Here is an 18178-nt window from a genome sequence, read left to right as displayed (position 1 = left end):
GTTCCTCCATTTTGTTACCTAAGCTCCTCGCATTGGTGTACAAACATCTTAATTTTTGCTGTTTGGCCTCACTCACATTCTGTACCCTATTAGGCATGGTCATTCTACAGCCAGTATAACCTATTAGACTGGTATCCACACTGCCCTTCCTCCTTATATACATTCTCCTACCCACAGCTGGATCCTTTCTTACTTCGTTTTCTTCCCTCTCAACGCTAAAATCCAGCGTGGAGATTACCTGGACATCTCCCAACCATCTCCCCCAAATTCCTAGTTTAAAGCTCTCTGAATCAGTTGTGCCAGCCTCCATCCTAGAAGTCCATTTCCTTCCCTCCTCAGATGAAGTCCATCCCAAGAGAACTGTCCTCCGTCCATGAATGCCTCCCAGTAGCCATACATCCCAAAGCCCTCCTTATAGCACCACTGCCTAAGCCATCTGTTGAAGTCATAATCTTGTCACACCTTTGTTGCCCTTCTCTAGGAACAGGCAGAAACTCACTAAAGATCACCTGAGCCTCGATTTCTTTAAGCGTCTTCCCCAGCCTAGCATAGTCTCCCTTAATACTTTCCAGCAAGAATCTAGCCGTATCATTTGTTCCCACATGAAGGATAATTAGGGGATTCTTTCTTGCTCCCTTTAGGATCCTTTTCAACCTCAGGTCTACATCCCGTATCATAGCACTTGGAAGACAGCACACCCTTCTATTCTCTGGATCAACTCTGGTTACAGGCCTGTCTATTCTTCTCAGTAAAGAGTCCCCGATCACATAGACCTGCCTTTTCCTGGTGACGGTGCTATTCTCCAGTCTATCCTCTGTTCCCTCTGGCTGCAAGTTCTTTCCATTCCTATTCTCCCTTGTAATCCTCTTCAACCCATCCTGTATCCTCCTGGGGCTCACATTTGGTGTAGTCTCCACTGACTCTTCCCCTTTTCCTGTAAGACTTGCCACTTTCTTCCTTGCCCTTCCACCTCCAGTGACTACCTGCCAAGCCCCTTCTTCATTTCCAACTCTGTAAACCTGTTCTTGAGCTCTATTTCTCCCTTACTAGCTCATCTTTCCCTCTGCCTGGTTTTTAGTCACATGCTTCCACTGACCACTTTCCTCACCCAGTCTCCCCTCAGAATTCTTCAGTCCTGCTTCCATCTGCAAGTCTGAGCTTTTTCCCTTCAGATACCTCATGTCTTTGCTCCATAATCTGCTCGAACCCCTTTATAAACTCAGACTTTCCATCTGCATCTCCAAACCTCAGATCTTTTCCTCCATGCTCGATCAGACAGCATTTCACGCAGACAAAACTCTTACCAGGTCCCCCCTCCAGGATCATGTACATACCACAGCTTCCACATCCAGTCATCTTCATTGCGTCTCCCACTGCTTGGGTCACTCCCACTGCTGCATCTGTATCTGTCACAGCCTTCCCACCTCAATCCTGTTAGTCTGGGGAACACAAACCACACCACAACACCCCCACCCACAGCAAAAACAAACCCCAAACAAGCACCACAATACGAACCCCCCTTTCAAACTCCCCCTCAGACTCCCGTTTACAGCTGTTTGCTGGCTCCTGTGCCGCTGCCTGACTAGCTAGCTACTCTGTAGGACCCCTAGTCAGGGAAGCCAAGGGTTGCCAAGTGGAGTGAGGACAAAGTAGATGGAGGAGTGTTGCACAGCATGGAGCTTAGGCACAGAATGGGAAACAGAGATAGTTGGGGATGGGGGTTGGATATTGAGGGAGGGAAGTTTGATTTTGGAAGGAAGCAGGAACTGGAAGGGATTTTGATGGGGTGGGAGTTATGTACACTTAGCAGATCTGCACACAATTTAGTCACGTCTAGTTCTATCACCCTTGCCCACCCCAACACACACACTGTTGTAGCTCTGGTGTATTCTCATGTCCATCATTAGATTGAGCTTTGGGAGAGGGGCTCTGCTTTCCTAATACATTTACACAGCAAATATGAGGAAATATCATATTAAGAGCCACAGCAGGCAGTATAGAACAAAACCAAAGGGAGTTTGATCTGAGTCCCTGAAAAGCAGTGTGCATCTTACGGGAATTCTGGAAGAAACAGGAAAATGCTATTATCTCTTCCAGTAGAGCACGTTCTTGCAGGCCACACAGCGAGCACAACATCATTGCTAAACTGCAAGCTCCTCCAGGACAGCATCGTCTCACTTTCCATAGCACTGAACTCAAAATTTAACAAGTGAGACTACTAGAAGCAACCAAGAGGCTGGAAATCCCACAGCTAGGCACTTCCTAGCACGTTCCATCATTATTCCAAGTCAAGGGAAAGCAAAGGGGAAACAGACTGGGACATCTGCAATTAATTCTGTTTTTAAATGTATAGCTAAGGATGTTTATTAAGGGAGGTAAGTGTTACAAACATATCCCTCCCCCCAACACAAATACAAATAATTCTAGCAGCTATAGTCACAAAAAGGAAGCATCACCCTTACCCACTCGTAAGAGTATAATATATACTTGGGAGCAACAACCTTTATAAAAGGTTTTTCCTCAATGCTGTATTTTGCAACTGAATTAGGAAGAGAGGAAGGAAATGCTATAGAAACAAAGACGTGGCAGGCTGCGCTCTTGCCATTCTGGCAGCAGAAAGAGTGAAACAGCTGCCAACACAGCCATAGGCTTGGCTTTCTGCAGTTCAAACGCCCAGAAGAATTTTCAGGAAGGAAACCCCCAGCATGAAACATTGTGTGGGTTAAGCCCCTGTCCACAAAGCAGCAGAAGCCATCACCTTAGTCAAACAGCAGGTCAGGCATTTACCGATGCATACATTATCCTACAGGGAGGAGCCAGTGCTGAGATCAGGAATTAGGAGGACACTCAGCCTTTTCCAGGCAAGCCAGAACGGGACATGCAACTTGCTCAGGAGGTACCATACAGAGATATGTTATAGCAATGCTTCACCACAAACCCTAAGCCAACAGGAACTGCAGCTGTGAGGAGCACGGTGGGTGAAATGGTGATTGATTTCTGTGCAAGGGGAGACTGCATTAGTTGTGTATTTTACTTCAGATGAACCCATGCAGTGGCATATTCAAATACAACCAATGGTCACCTTGAGGAACAGTCTGAGCCTGGTGGCTGGAGTCCATCCTCTTACATTGATTGCTCAAACCCATTGGTATTTTTCTACTTCCTAGCTAGGAGAGAAAGAATTCTTTCCCCCTGCATACCAGTTACAGTATCAAAATCCTGATCCTCTTTCAATCAGCTGGAAATTTAACACAGCATGTAGCTGCACCGAAGGCTTTTTCAAAGAGAAGACACTTAACGGTACTGTAGCAGATCCTAGTGTCCGTCAGGTTCTGAGCCTGAACATTCCTCAAGCACCAAGACACAAGAAGTTCTGATTAATTCCCTACAGGGTCCAAGGGCTACAGCCACAAGCATGCTATGACCTGAGCATGACAGGATGGGACATATGGTGCCAGAAGCCAAGTGAGAAACGTGGGACTCAGGATCTTTCAGTCTCAGTGTACCAGAGTATGCTTCCTTAGGGTGTTACATAAGGTCAGTGAGGACTTTTGCTGGTCTACTTCCCATTTGCTTTATAATTCATATTTTGCAGCACAGGCTGTTTGGAGTTTGGAAATCCAATTCATACAGCAATTTATCAATAGTTTATGAGAAACGGGAAGAGAACATCTTTACTAACCATCTGTGTTTGCATATCAGCAGTCCCCAACACACAGTATTACTCAGACCAGTAAGACGCTGAATTGCCAGGGAAATAGTGGCTGTGGTAAGTGTTGCTCAAGAGATTCTACAAAGAAGTTAAGAAATAAAGCTTCTAACACAAACATCAGCCTAGAGGGAATTCCCTACATTCTGGAACAAGCATACCCATGTCACATTGTGAGTGCTTGAACCACTATCCCACAAGCACCTCAAAATTCCTCAAGCATCTTTCACTGGCTTGGACAAGATAGCAAGACTTTCAACTTTACTAGTTGCTTTGGATAATTCTAGATTTGACCCTTGTCAGGGCTTGCTCTACAGATAAGGTTAGCTTGAGCAATGACCTTTAGCTGTGTCCCGAGCATGAAAATGGATCTGTACTAGCAAGAAATAACTCTGCACCCCTTAAAAAGGAAGTAATCTCAAACATGGCCTGCATATTATCTGAGGCACAAAAGTGGCTTGTCCCAAGGTCACATGGGAGTCATTAGCAGAGCAGAGAATAGAACTTGGGATTCATGACTCCCGTTTCACCAATGTTTTAACTATTCACCACCACAGGATTCAAGATTGCCTCTCTGGGTTGTGCAATTCTCTGCTACTGCAGACAGCCATTTAGGGTGAAGGTATAAAGTGAGGAACCTGAAGTCCACCATCAGCCACCATCCTAGGCAAGGACTGGCGGAGATTCACTCTGAAGCTATTTATTCAGCTAAAGGGGTCCCTGTTAAGTTGCACAAGGAGCTTTCCCCAAGGGTTGGGCTGAGAGCACGGATTCTCAGTTTGGATGGCGCAAGGGGGAAAAAAAACAAAAACAAAACCACACAACAACAAGTGGGGTTAGCTTCTGAACCCAGATAATTTGCATAGAAGTGCAGTTCCAATCCACCACCCAGCCCTTTACTCCTGGCTAGCTTCATGTTTGGGAATCTTAAGGTGTATTGTTAATGTGTTGGGGGAAAGCCCAGAAAGATCAAAGGCATAACCCCATTAAGTCCAATTCAGGAGGCATAAATGCTGCTTTGCTAATTCGTTCCAACAACTGCTGAAAGGGACCCCCATCTTTGCAATCTGCCTGCTCTCAGACCCCTCATACTTTTGCTCAAGTTGTCCTGAACAATGCTGCTCATGTAACATCTCTTCCTGTAGGCACTGAAAACTGCCTCAGTAAGACTTGGATCAAATGTTTCACCGGATCCTCTTAGTGTCTGCATATTGGCTCCCCAGATTAGCATACTAGCTGGTTCAAATCAGGTTGTTTTTGTTTTTTTTCCAGTGAGGTCTTCGTAAGGTGTTCTTGAATGTCCACGTATGGTTCACTGCAACACCTAAATACACAACTTTAGGTCATGGTCAAGCTCTGTCATTCAGTAAAATGTCAAGCTGAATGTTGGCCTTTGTGTAGTTTATATGGAAACAGCTGGAATCTGTCTTTTTGATACTTGGTTTAAAAGTTTCCATCTTTGACAACAGTGGGCCATCTCTCTCATCATCGCATTCAGGATTTCTTCTACATGACTGGTTTCAGAGTAGCAGCTGTGTTGGTCTGTATTCGCAAAAAGAAAAAGGAGTACTTGTAGCACCTTAGAGACTAACAAATTTATTAGAGCATAAGCTTTCGTGAGCTACAGCTCACTTCATCGGATGCATTTGGTGGAAAAAACAGAGGGGAGATTTATATACACACACACAGAGAACATGAAACAATGGGTTTATCATACACACTGTAAGGAGAGTGATCACTTAAGATAAGCCATCACCAGCGGGGTGGGGGGGGGGAGGAGGAAAACCTTTCATGGTGACAAGCAAGGTAGGCTAATTCCAGCAGTTAACAAGAATATCTGAGGAACAGTGGGGGGTGGGGTGGGGGGGAGAAATAACATGCGGAAATAGTTTTACTTTGTGTAATGACATCAACATTACACACAAAGATGGGCTACAAGCCGTCAGGAACAGTATCCCCGATAATGTCACGGCTAACCTGGTGGCTGAACTTTGTGACTTTGTCCTCACCCATAACTATTTCACATTTGGGGACAATGTATACCTTCAAGTCAGCGGCACTGCGATGGGTACCTGCATGGCCCCACAGTATGCCAACATTTTTATGGCTGACTTAGAACAACGCTTCCTCAGCTCTCGTCCCCTAATGCCCCTACTCTACTTGCGCTACATTGATGACATCTTCATCATCTGGACCCATGGAAAAGAAGCCCTTGAGGAATTCCACTATGATTTCAACAATTTCCATCCCACCATCAACCTCAGCCTGGACCAGTCCACACAAGAGATCCACTTCCTGGACACTACGGTGCTAATAAGCGATGGTCACATAAACACCACCCTATATCGGAAACCTACTGACCGCTATTCCTACCTACATGCCTCTAGCTTTCATCCAGATCATACCACTCGATCCATTGTCTACAGCCAAGCGCTACGATATAACCGCATTTGCTCCAACCCCTCAGACAGAGACAAACACCTACAAGATCTCTATCATGCATTCCTACAACTACAATACCCACCTGCTGAAGTGAAGAAACAGATTGACAGAGCAAGAAGAGTACCCAGAAGTCACCTACTACAGGACAGGCCCAACAGAGAAAATAACAGAACGCCACTAGCCATCACCTTCAGCCCCCAACTAAAACCTCTCCAACGCATCATCAAGGATCTACAACCTATTCTGAAGGACGACCCATCACTCTCACAGATCTTGGGAGACAGGCCAGTTCTTGCTTACAGACAGCCCCCCAATCTGAAGCAAATACTCACCAGTAACCACACACCACACAACAGAACCAGGAACCTATCCTTGCAACAAAGCCCATTGCCAACTCTGTCCACATATCTATTCAGGAGACACCATCATAGGGCCTAATCACATCAGCCACACTATCAGAGGCTCCTTCACCTGCGCATCTACCAATGTGATATATGCCATCATGTGCCAGCAATGCCCCTCTCCCATGTACATTGGCCAAACTGGACAGTCTCTACGTAAAAGAATGAATGGACACAAATCAGACGTCAAGAATTATAACATTCAAAAACCAGTTGGAGAACACTTCAATCTCTCTGGTCACTCGATCACAGACCTAAGAGTGGCTATCCTTCAACAAAAAAGCTTCAAAAACAGACTCCAATGAGAGACTGCTGAACTGGAATTAATTTGCAAGCTGGATACAATTAACTTAGGTTTGAATAGAGACTGGGAATAGATGAGTCATTACACAAAGTAAAACTATTTCCCCATAAAGAAAAGCAGTATTTGTGGCACCTTAGAGACTAACCAATGTATTTGAGCATAAGCTTTCGTGAGCATCCGATGAAGTGAGCTGTAGCTCACGAAAGCTTATGCTCAAATAAATTGGTTAGTCTCTAAGGTGCCACAAGTCCTCCTTTTCTGTTTAAAAGTGTCTCTAGTCCACCAATCTACTGTCTTAGCTCATGGCACCCCCCTTTGGGCAATTCATTTAAAGAACCTCAAAGTCACCTCCAAATGGTGTACTAGGTGGCAAGGTTTCAAACACAGCCATTGTTTATCTTGTGAGACATTTGAAGCCCAATCCCCCCCAATTTTGACCTCCCACACTACCTGTAGGCAAAAACGCAATAGTTTTCAATGTAGAATTAACAGATGTGCTGCAAATGACTACTAGTGGGACCTTTTTGACTCTTTTACCACGGTGTCCAGTTAGAAGATTTTGATCATAAACTCACAGGCTGCATCTGTTGGCAATGGCTGCCTGATGCCCTTCCCTCAGCTACTCAACAGTTAAGACATTTAGACATAAGAACATAAGAATGGCCATACTGGGTCAGACTGTTATATTGGATCATATTAAAAAAGTTCTGTATTAAAAAATCACAAATGAGTTTGATTCCCCGTAGTTTAAATTCCAGGGTATTACTAATTAAGAGGTCTCTTGTTTTCTGGTCTCTTGTTTTTACTGTTTCTCCCCCTCTATGTGAAACTTGCAAGCTGCTAATTGTGTTAGTACATCCTAAAACAGAGTCTGTAACTACTCACAAAGAGACTCAAAGCAATACTTTGAAACAGCACACAGAGACTCCCCGCCCTTTTGTTATATTTAATCTCGCTTTGTTAACAGTTGTGATTAAAACAGAGATAGAGGATGTATGTGATGGATGCTTGGTGTGGATAATAAATGAATGATCAGGGAGGTGCCAGCCTAAGAATCCAATGTTGACTGGCTAAAGAAGGTGTCAAGTGGAAACAACCTGAGGACCCCCAGAGAGCAAACTTGGAATCCATCCAACAGCCTCAATGATGGGAGAACCGAAGAACAAGATAACATCTGGCAGCACAGAGCCACCAGGAACGTGCCATCTGCTGATTGATTCAGCAACAGCATGATGAAGCAATTCCCACAAACTGGCATAGGAATAAATTCCTATAAAAATGGACTCTAGAAACTGAGAACTTTGGGGTCTGATTCTGCAAACCAACTTCCAGGAGCATCAGACAAGACCCTGCTCCCTCCTCATGTCCAGGCCACCTGGCCAGTGGCTTGGCATGAGCAACTAAGGCTGGTAACTATGATAACAACCTTGCAGAACCTGTGTGTGAATGCATGTGTGAATAAATATGAAACTGAATGAAATGTTATAGCTATAACTTATTGCTTACGATTCTTTCTGTATTCAAAATAAGTGTGACATTTTGCCTTATTCCCTTTAATAAGATCCTGCTCGTTTTTATTTTATTGGAACAACAAGACCAAAAGTCCATCCAGCCCAGTATCCTGTCTACTGACAGTGGCCAATGCCAGGTGCCCCAGAGGGAGTGAACCTAACAAGTAATGATCAAGTGATCTCGCTCCTGCCATCCAGCTCCACCCTCTGACAAACAGAGGCTAGGGACACCATTCCTTACCTGTCCTGGCTAATAGCCATTAATGGACTTAACCTCCATGAATTTATCCAGTTCTCTTTTAAACCCTGGTATAGTCCTAGCCTTCACAACCTTCTCAGGCAAGGAGTTCCACAGGTTGGCTGTGTGCTGAATGAACAACTTCCTTTTATTTGTTTTAAACCTGCCGCCCATTAATTTCATTTGGTGGCCCCTAGTTCTTATATTATAGGACCAAGTAAATAACTTTTCCTTAGTCACTTTCTGCACACCTCTCATGATTTTATAGACCTCTATCATATCCCCCCTTAGTCTCCTCTTTTCCAAGCTGAAAAGTCCTAGCCTCTTAATCTCCCCTCATATGGGACCCATTCCAAACCCCTAGTTATTCTAGTTGCCCTTTTCTGAACCTTTTCTAATGCCAGTATAGACGAACATGCTTGACTTCAACGTCCATGTAAATGCAATCAATAAAAAAAACTGGACCTTCAAATACATTCTTGACCTGCTATATGTCAGTTGCTTTACCGCACACTAGAGAAGTGGAAGCCACACATTCTTCAGACTATGCAATCAGCCTAACTCACTTAAACCAGCAACATGGGTGTCAATTAGCAACATGTTTTCACTCTGGAAATATAGTCAGGCTCAAAAGGCATGTCAGCTAGCAGAGACAGACATTATTCCTGAATTCATGTTACCTAAATCACAGTCTACAATTATTGCCTTTAACAACAAAACTCTGCAGCCTTGACCCTTAAAGCTGTACCCAGCTCACTTTAACGCACACACAATGAGAAGATGGCTTTATATACTAATCAAAATGGTTTAAGAAGGTCAACACTAAGAGTAGCCTAAGAAAAATATTTTAAAAAGCAAAGACAGACTTGCTTTAGAAGGAGAGCGGCAGTACAGTCTCATGTAGTACTTCTCAGTCTCTCTGGGTCCACAACCTTAAAAAGGCTTAGGTCCTCTTGCAAGCCACTGTGTCCAAAATCCTTTGGAGTCCGATTGTGGGATCTTGGGCTTAGAAAGAAGCAACAGGTTGTTTTTGGGGGCTGAAGCTTGAGTTATGGAAGGTGTTGGAGTATTGGGAGCTGTTGCTTTGGGGGTGGAGTATCAGGCTGCTGGAGTGGAACAGGGTGCTTGTTGCTGTTCAGATGCAGGAGAATACTACTTTCAGTGGTTGCAAAATTGGCACTACAGTTCCTTGCAAATGCATTCCTGAGCCCTAGTGCAGAGCAATGGGTGGTGTGAGGGAAGGAGAGAGCAAAGGGGGATTGTTATATGATTGGGTAGGAATCAGTGAAAGCACAGAGCCAAGGTGGTGGTGGCAAAGGCGGCAGCAAGACTGGAGAGGGAGTGCCTGCAGGATTGCATTGCTCATGCAACTTTATTCCTTTGGTACCCACTACCCACGTTGCATCCTACTGACTGAGAAGTGCTGGGTTAATGGTTACTGCACAGAACAAGGTGTCAAGGACTCTAGGTTCTATTTCTGGTTCTGTCCCAGACACAATGGGTGGCCTTCAGCAAGACCCTTAACCCTCCCTGTGCCCCACTTTCCCGCTCCAACAAGGGCAATATTTAGCTCCCATCGGTGTTGTGATAATTAATTCACTGACATTTGTTACAGAGTAGCAGCCGTGTTAGTCTGTATTCGCAAAAAGAAAAGGAGTACTTGTGGCACCTTAGAGACTAACAAATTTATTAGAGCATAAGCTTTCGTGAGCTACAGCTCACTTCATCGGATGAAGTGAAGGCATCCGATGAAGTGAGCTGTAGCTCACGAAAGCTTATGCTCTAATAAATTTGTTAGTCTCTAAGGTGCCACAAGTACTCCTTTTCTTTTTGACATTTGTTAAGCACTCTGATACTTACATATGCTGACTCTGAGAAGGACAAAGCATTAACACATTTGTTTCTGGCTTGTAAGTTGGAGCTAACAGTGTTTTATTAATGTGCCAAGCAAACAGTAGCCACTAGAGAAGATGGAACTAGCCAGCAGACTGCTCCAACAGGAGGTTATAGATTCCACCTGGCACAAGTCACATAGCAGTCATCAGCTCTAATCAGATCTGTCAAAATGGAGCTTCAGCTGGTCAGATCAGTAGAAGAGATGCTGACCCATCTTAGAAGAAGGCTGCTCCGTGTGGCTCTCACACCCCTGTGATATTAATCTATGCTCCTGATATATGGATGATTGCTACGTAAGGGCTTGCCTACATGGGAAAGTTAGTGTGAAATATGGTAGGGTGTGAATTTAAAGCAGAATAACTATTGTGCACTAACTCCCCACGTAGACACCCATTCCACAATAAGTGCTTTTTTGCAATGTATGCTATGTAATGGATTTAAAATTCACACCCTACCTAATTCCATGCTAACTTTCCAAATAGACAAGCTCTTTCCGAGAAGTACAGGATGTGCAAATCTCACATTAGCAAGACAACCTGCTCAAATTCAGAGTGTTTTTAGCTAATGTTTCAGAACTAGTGTGTACTAGAGTTTCTTGGGAGCACGGTGAGCGGAGCCGCTTTGCAAAATGTTAGAGTCATTTTCAGTGTAGTGCACATGCCACCTCATTACCACAGAGTTGTCAGCTACATTATTAAATTAGAATGGTGCCAGGGCAGCATGCAGGTGATCTTGTACAAGACAGTTGCTTAACTGCCCCAGGTCTACTGTTGGAGAGGGGTGGGAGTGGGGACAGAGGGAGGGGTAGTTTGCGCTTGTAAGGAAAATGGCTGAAGGTTTATTTTTAAAACATGTAATATACTGAATAAACACTGCAAATAGATGTGAAAAGGCAAGTCAGAATTCAGAGCCATTAACCCTGACAGGCTCTTTTACTCAACAGCACAGATAGAAATCTTTTCAGTTAAGGCTTTAGGAAGAAAGACAGTTAGTGCCACTGATGCAGCCAACATACAGGGAGAAGACTACATGTAAAGCAGGCTTTGAAAGTTACTTTGGCAAATCGGGAGAAAAACTGAACAGATTCAATAAGATACACTGCGCGCACACAATGGACTCTCCAGTACACATCTTCTACCTGAGCTGACTTAAAGAAGAGAACTTATCAGTAACTAGCTTTTCATGGATTCCGTTTAAGCTTTATACTGCAACAACAACATTTAGCACTCATTCAGTGCTTCACTTCCTAAGAGCACTTTACAAAAACACTACTTAATACACCACCACAACTCCCCTGGGAGGTAGGCAAAGAAATGTTATTGCTCTCCTTTTATAGCTGGAGAGCCTTGAGGCACAGAGAGGTGATCTGACTTGTCCAAGGTCATACTAGAATCCTATGGCAGAGCTAGATAAGATTCTACTCCTATGTCCAAGCCATAAGACCACGCTGCCTCTCTGATTGCCACACGCCAGATCGGGGAAGAATTTTCCCCTGCAAGTCAGATTGGCAGTGACCTTTGGGTGTTTTAACCTCTCTCTGCAAGTGTATGGGTGTGGATCACTTGCTGGGATTATCTGTGTATAACCGATTGCAGGGGCCTCAGGCACTGGTGTTCCTTGGTGTCTTCTATTCTCTACCTGTGGTACACAGTAGTTAGGTCTAATTTCAGTTGTTGGAGGGTGTTAGTAGCCTGTGATGTAGAAGAGGTCAGACTAGATGATCTCGTAGTGATTTCTGACCTTAAACTCTATGACTCTCTGGGTGGCTAACATTTGCAACACGTAGTTTAATGCAAAAAAAAAAAAAAAAATCTATTTAGAGAAACTCTGTGAAAGTGCACAATTGTTATGCATCTCTTTAGTCAGGCTAGACTCCTAGAATTTGCCTGCACCTTTAAAAAAGTGTTCTGAACCCTGGGGTCAGTCAATCAGGCATGTGGAATTTCCACACCAGCAAGTTTTAGACATACTTACCCAGATGGGCACTATAGAAAAACCATAAGTGCTGCACATGGAAATTGGATCTGCAGCTTAGTAGCTTCTTAGGCAGTGTGCATTTTTGAACTAGCCAAGTTAGTTTTCATTTGTTGAGCTCCAACAACGCATTTGGCAAGGTAAAGAACAGAGAGGAGATGAAAGCCCTGCCCTCAAGGAGCTTACAATCTAAGCAAATACAAAAAACCCCACAACACACCCCCAAACACCACCAATAATAAATTCAAAGGTAAGGAACGCAGTTACTCAACCCCTCCGCCCCCGCCCAATCTTTGCTTTTATAAGGGGATTAAATGTAAAGGGAATGGAAATAATGTCCCTGAATATAAAGAACCAGAACTGGAGAGAGGAGCCCACAAGTGTCAGTATTTCTCAGTTCAATTTTATAACTGTCAATTCAGGAAGCCCACCTCACAAACACTTGTTATATAGCAGGAAAGAACAGAATCCCATCTCCATCCACAGACTGTCAGTCATTTCCATTCCTGGCAATACACAAGAAACCCAAATAGCCACATAGATTTCTGCAAAGGAATTTGTGGATGCAAGTTTATAGGCTGTCTTACTTAACAGGTCATTGGGGGGGAGGGTTAATACATACCCACTTTAGTTCTGTAGCTCTATATCAGTAACATTTACATCACATCAATGCAACCACACTAATTTGTTCTGTATAGTTATGCTATGACAGACTAGCAGCGGCTCACAACCATGTACAAATTGCATCAGCTCACAAGTGAATACAGGGACTGTCTTCTTTGCAATTTGTCTACACAGTGCCTTGTGCAGTTGGGCCCTTATTCTTTGTTGCAGGTCCTAAGCCCTATCAGAGTACAAGAAAAAACTACGGCCTTTAGTCTGCAACAATCAGACGCCCAGTGTAAATGGAGATCCAAAATAATGGACCCAACTACATGCAGTAGCCTTCCACAGATCTAACTCCTTCTCAGAAGCCCAGGAAATGGCTGTGCAGCACTCCAGAGTGCACACTGTTGTAGGAATCTGGAAAAGAATTCTTACAACAATAAAAGTGATGAAGTGGCCTTAAATAGGAACTGGTCTCAGCTCCTGCAACTCGGAACAAAAATGTATGCAGAACCATAATATGTGTGTATGCACGATCCTTTCCCTACCCCAACATACACATTTTAATTATTTTGTTTTAAAACAAGAAATTACCATTTACTCCTGGTTTGCTGTACACACTGTATACTGTACAAACTTCAGCATTGTTCATGTACCAACATCTGGGTTACAATATTGTCCCTAAGGAGAAAGAGGGTAATTTGCTGTTCACTTGTGTAGCACTATAAATCCACTAACCGTAAGCCATTGAAGAGCTGTTTAGATTTATCCAGTAGGTAACAAAAGTCTGTGACCGTTTTCCTCTCTCCCTGAGGGATATCATCTTCAGCTCCTCCAGATGACATGATTTCTTTTAGGGCAAATTCAGTCCTAGAAGAAAGGCAAGATCTATATGAGATAAAGATTGAATGCAACTAGGAACTCAGCAGACAGGTTTAAGCATGATGGTTTCACAGGGAAAACGAAACATATCAAATATACAATTCTCCCACAGGTTACTTTCTTTGAGGCTCACTGAAAGTCACAACAGGAATATCAACTCAGGATCAGAAAACCCTAACAAAGCATGGGGATATTTACAGCATGGCTCACTAGTTAACAGAGCAAATGAAAATGGCATAATCATGAAATAAAATAACTTGTTGACAAGACTTAACAAACCACAAATAAAGAGGATTGTGCATAAACAAAACTTGATGTTGACAACTCCTCTCTCTAGGTTTGTCTATTAGCGAAGTGATGTGGTTGCCCCACAGCAATGTTTAAAAAAAAGACGAGACCCAGGCCCTAAATGTGTTTACTACATGTGTTGGCACACATTTCCTTTCCTTTTACAATTGTTGGAACCTGTAATTCACTGTAGGACAGCATGAGGTCATCAGCTGTGTTTTCAGGAAGACCTGCCCAAAATATCTGTTCCACTGCATTTCTTCACTCTGTCAACCCTGTGGGCTGTGATCCCACAAGGAGACCTACATAAAAACACTTTTTTTAATTATTCATCTGTGCACAACTTCATATTGTGCAAGAACTGTGTTCGTACACACAGTTATAACATAGCAAGGATCTGTAGTGTGGCTAGACCTAAAACTGAGTAAAGGTGTAAAAGAGTTATAAGGATACAGTGATCTTTTTGGGACACCTGTTTGAAATTAATCCACAGCAAGATTGTTATGATCGTCCAACAGTGAACAGGGAGCTATAGGTTCTAAACACCTGCAATAAGATGTGCTGCACTTTAAATGGCTAACCACTTTGGGGCCCATCTATGTTCTTTACCCAACACAACACAAAGTTTCTAAACACATGCCATTATTAGAAAGTGGAGAGAGGACCAAGTCTTTTTGGCATCTCTATGGAATATGGAAAACTAATGGGGATTTATTTTGTGGGAAGGGCAGAGATTTAAGATAAATTCCATTTGCACAGAAGCATTGTGCAATGACTGTATATGAGCAGCCATCTGCAATCCTCAATTCAGGCCAAGAGGTAGCAGGGCCCGCCCTGCTAGTATGGCAAAAGGGAAGCTTACATTCAGTTACTTTCCAGTGTCAGGTTTCAGAGTAGCAGCCGTGTTAGTCGTATTCGCAAAAAGAAAAGGAGTACTTGTGGCACCTTAGAGCCTAACAAATTTATTAGAGCATAAGCTTTCGTGAGGTACAGCTCACTTCATCGGATTCATCCAATGAAGTGAGCTGTAGCTCACGAAAGTTTATGCTCTAATAAATTTGTTAGGCTCTAAGGTGCCACAAGTACTCCTTTTCTTTTTCCAGTGTCTGCAATTATTTTCCCATCAAACACCATGCCAAACCCTCAACTCAACCAGACTTTGGTTATACTTTCCTGTTACACCATTTCATGCATTGCCAAGTACTAAGCAAAATAGCAACTCCCTCCTTCACCTTTTAAGGGTATGTTGGTGGAACTTTGTGTCTGCCTGTGTTTGGCAAGGGGCAGCATAGCATGTATTCACTTTCCTCTCTCACATGCTGACATAATGACACAAATGGCTTTATCACTAAAATGTGGTTTGCACTGCACAGACCAATTGCTGAAGAGATTCAAAGGGGAAAGTTAAGAAACATCTGTCCAACTGATTTTCAAATAATTACTCCTGTGTGATGCCAGACAATATGCAAGAGCTCAAAACCTATCAATCCCATATCAGTGGTTGCCAGTATGAACTAAGAAAGCAGAACCTGGGTGCAATGAAGAACCAGTTTGCATTTGAAGCCTGCAGCATCAAATATCTAACATTTTACACACGATGAAACATGAGACAAACTATTCCAAGCACTGGCATATGAAATTCACCACCACTACCCCCCCCAAAAAAATGAAAAAACACAATCCACACATGGTGAGAAAAGAGCTAGAAACAGATGTGCAAAGCAGCTAAGAGGTAAGTCAAGTATTTCAGGAAGAGGGACTATACCCCAGGTCCTCTGTGCTCTGCAGCAAGCTTGACCTAAATCCTGTGGCAAGGCCCCTCGATTCTGCAGTGCTCCACTGTGGCAGACAGGATACTCTACAACAGCTTCAGATTTTTTTTTTTAAATGCAAGTTTGAATTACATATAAATCAGAATAATACAGTCAGTACAGTATGTTTAACTCAGTGATGTATTCCGTTTATTTTATGCTTCCTCAAAATTCTTAATGTCTATATGGATACTACAAGATACCCAAACGGCTACTAACATCAGGAGCCCTCGATTAGACAAGCAAGACAGCTATCCCTGTATTTAACACTTGCAATTAGACGCCCTCTGAGCAACAGTGTGTTTTTCACTTTCACTCTAAGACATGAGTTTGAAAAAATGATAAACTACAAAACTGTCAGCACAGAAAGGCCCCAAGAGATCAAAATCCTTCCTGTATGAAAGAATATAATAATCCCTGAATCATAACAGCTTGTTAGGGCTGAGGGGAGAGAATTTATCAGAGAGTCAGACCAGGCAAGACCCATAAATCATGAAGATACATTTGGGACAGCTATGCTCTATTCTGCTCCTGAATCTTTGCAATCATGTCTGGATCTCATCCCCTTGTGGAATCTATTTCACTGCCCATTTGCTCCATCTATTCTACTGATGCCATATCATATCTGGCGAGAGACTGTGTATGCGTGTGCACACATGCTAGGAGGAGAGGGCTTAGATAGCAGGAACTCATGTTTTAATTATGTTTAAAATCATATTTTTGTGCTCAGTGGAGGAAGACTTAGATTTTACAGTCACAGACAAACTGTGAAAGCCAGCAGGATCTATCCGCCTTGATTACAGATTTTGTTGATGCAGAAGTGTCAGAAGGAAGAGGAGCACATTCTGGTGCTGTGCAGGGACCTGAAGAGTTATTACCATTGGGCCACTGCACTGTGACATTCAATTTATTACCTACCTGCAGCTTCAAGAACTTATGTATGCTGCAGCCAAGCCTGACACAGATGCATCAAGCCCAACCAACAGCCTAAACTTAGTCTAGGATGAGGGGTTATTATAAACTTGGTATGGTTTCAGGGCACTGCTTTTCAGGACAAAAGTCACAGGAAAACAGCCAAGCTTTACATTAATGGGATGGGGGTCTTTTACATCATTAAAAGGTCTTAGAAGGCCCAATCCCTCAATACTGATATTTTGTGCTATTTTGTACTATTCATATGCAATGTATGCTCAACTGACACCCAGAGTCATTGTTTAGTCATTAAAGGTCACATTTAGATAGCTGCAGTGAAGCCTTAGGACAACAGTCTTCTCAGCTCTGTAAAATTTACATATGGAACTCCACAGGCCTACTCCAGAGCTGCCAGATCTTGCATGCCCTGCATGCTACCACCCACCCTTATAAATTCGGCAGACTGTCCTAAATGCTCTCAGTAGAATTGGAGTACTTGTGGCACCTTAGAGAGACTAACAAATTTATTTGAGCATAAGCTTTCGTGAGCTACAGCTCACTTCATCAGATGCATCCGTAGAATTGTAAGTTTGGGGGCGATTCCTGAAGTATTCGATAAAGATATTCAGAAAGGCAGAGTTCCCTTATCAGCCCCAATAAGCTCCCTCTTTTCCCAGGTACAGCAGGTAATGCTGCCTGGCCAGACGGTTCCAGTCAGGGCTGCTGTACAACTCTCAGCAATGCAGTTTGTATGGACACCCAGACCTGTGGATAGGCCCATTTTAAATACAGATTAATAACCAAATCAGCCATACCCATTTGGTGACCAATACCAAATGATTTTCTAGTCTCAACGCACTTCACAGAAAATCCTGGACACAGCACAAATACACATTACTACAGTTAGCTACCCTATGGCTCATCAGCAGTCTCAGCAGAGAGGCCAAGCACCTAATGGATATGCAAATGACCACGCCTCATCCATAGAGAGAGTCTTTCCACGAAAGGGGTTGAGACCGTACCTGCTCTTAAGAGTTGCTTTCAGCCTCCAATGCTGTTAACTCAGGACAAAACGTACTTTAAAAAACAAACTTAAAACAAATGAGTGATGTTAAAAAGTCAGTTGCATTGAACGGATACTGCATTTTATGCAACAACCCTTCTTTGATCTCAGACTTGGGAAGAAACACACTGGGTAGCTCTG

General features: G+C 43.3%; 1 protein-coding gene across 9 annotated transcripts in view; it reads right to left on the bottom strand.

Moving 5' to 3' along the window:
- SCAI (suppressor of cancer cell invasion) overlaps positions 1–18178 on the bottom strand; it is a 103133-nt gene that overhangs the window by 41283 nt on the left and 43672 nt on the right. For 7 of the 9 annotated variants that reach the window (XR_006275970.1, XR_006275971.1, XR_006275973.1 and 4 more), the window contains exons 3-4: positions 16017–16118; positions 13820–13951 (exon numbers count right to left, since the gene is read on the bottom strand). Coding sequence is in view for 4 of the 9 variants with exons in the window: in XM_043498544.1 (XP_043354479.1) it covers positions 13820–13951; positions 16017–16118 (234 nt within the window). In the remaining 5 variants the exon portion in view is untranslated. The remainder of the gene's footprint in view (positions 1–13819; positions 13952–16016; positions 16119–18178) is intronic. The other 2 variants (XM_038374535.2, XM_038374536.2) reach the window with 1 other exon arrangement.

This window comes from Dermochelys coriacea, chromosome 16 (genome assembly GCF_009764565.3).
Source record: "Dermochelys coriacea isolate rDerCor1 chromosome 16, rDerCor1.pri.v4, whole genome shotgun sequence".
Taxonomy (NCBI): Eukaryota; Metazoa; Chordata; order Testudines; family Dermochelyidae; genus Dermochelys; species Dermochelys coriacea.
The sequence above is the reverse complement of the archived record's forward strand: the minus strand, read 5'-3'. Positions and strand labels throughout refer to the sequence as shown.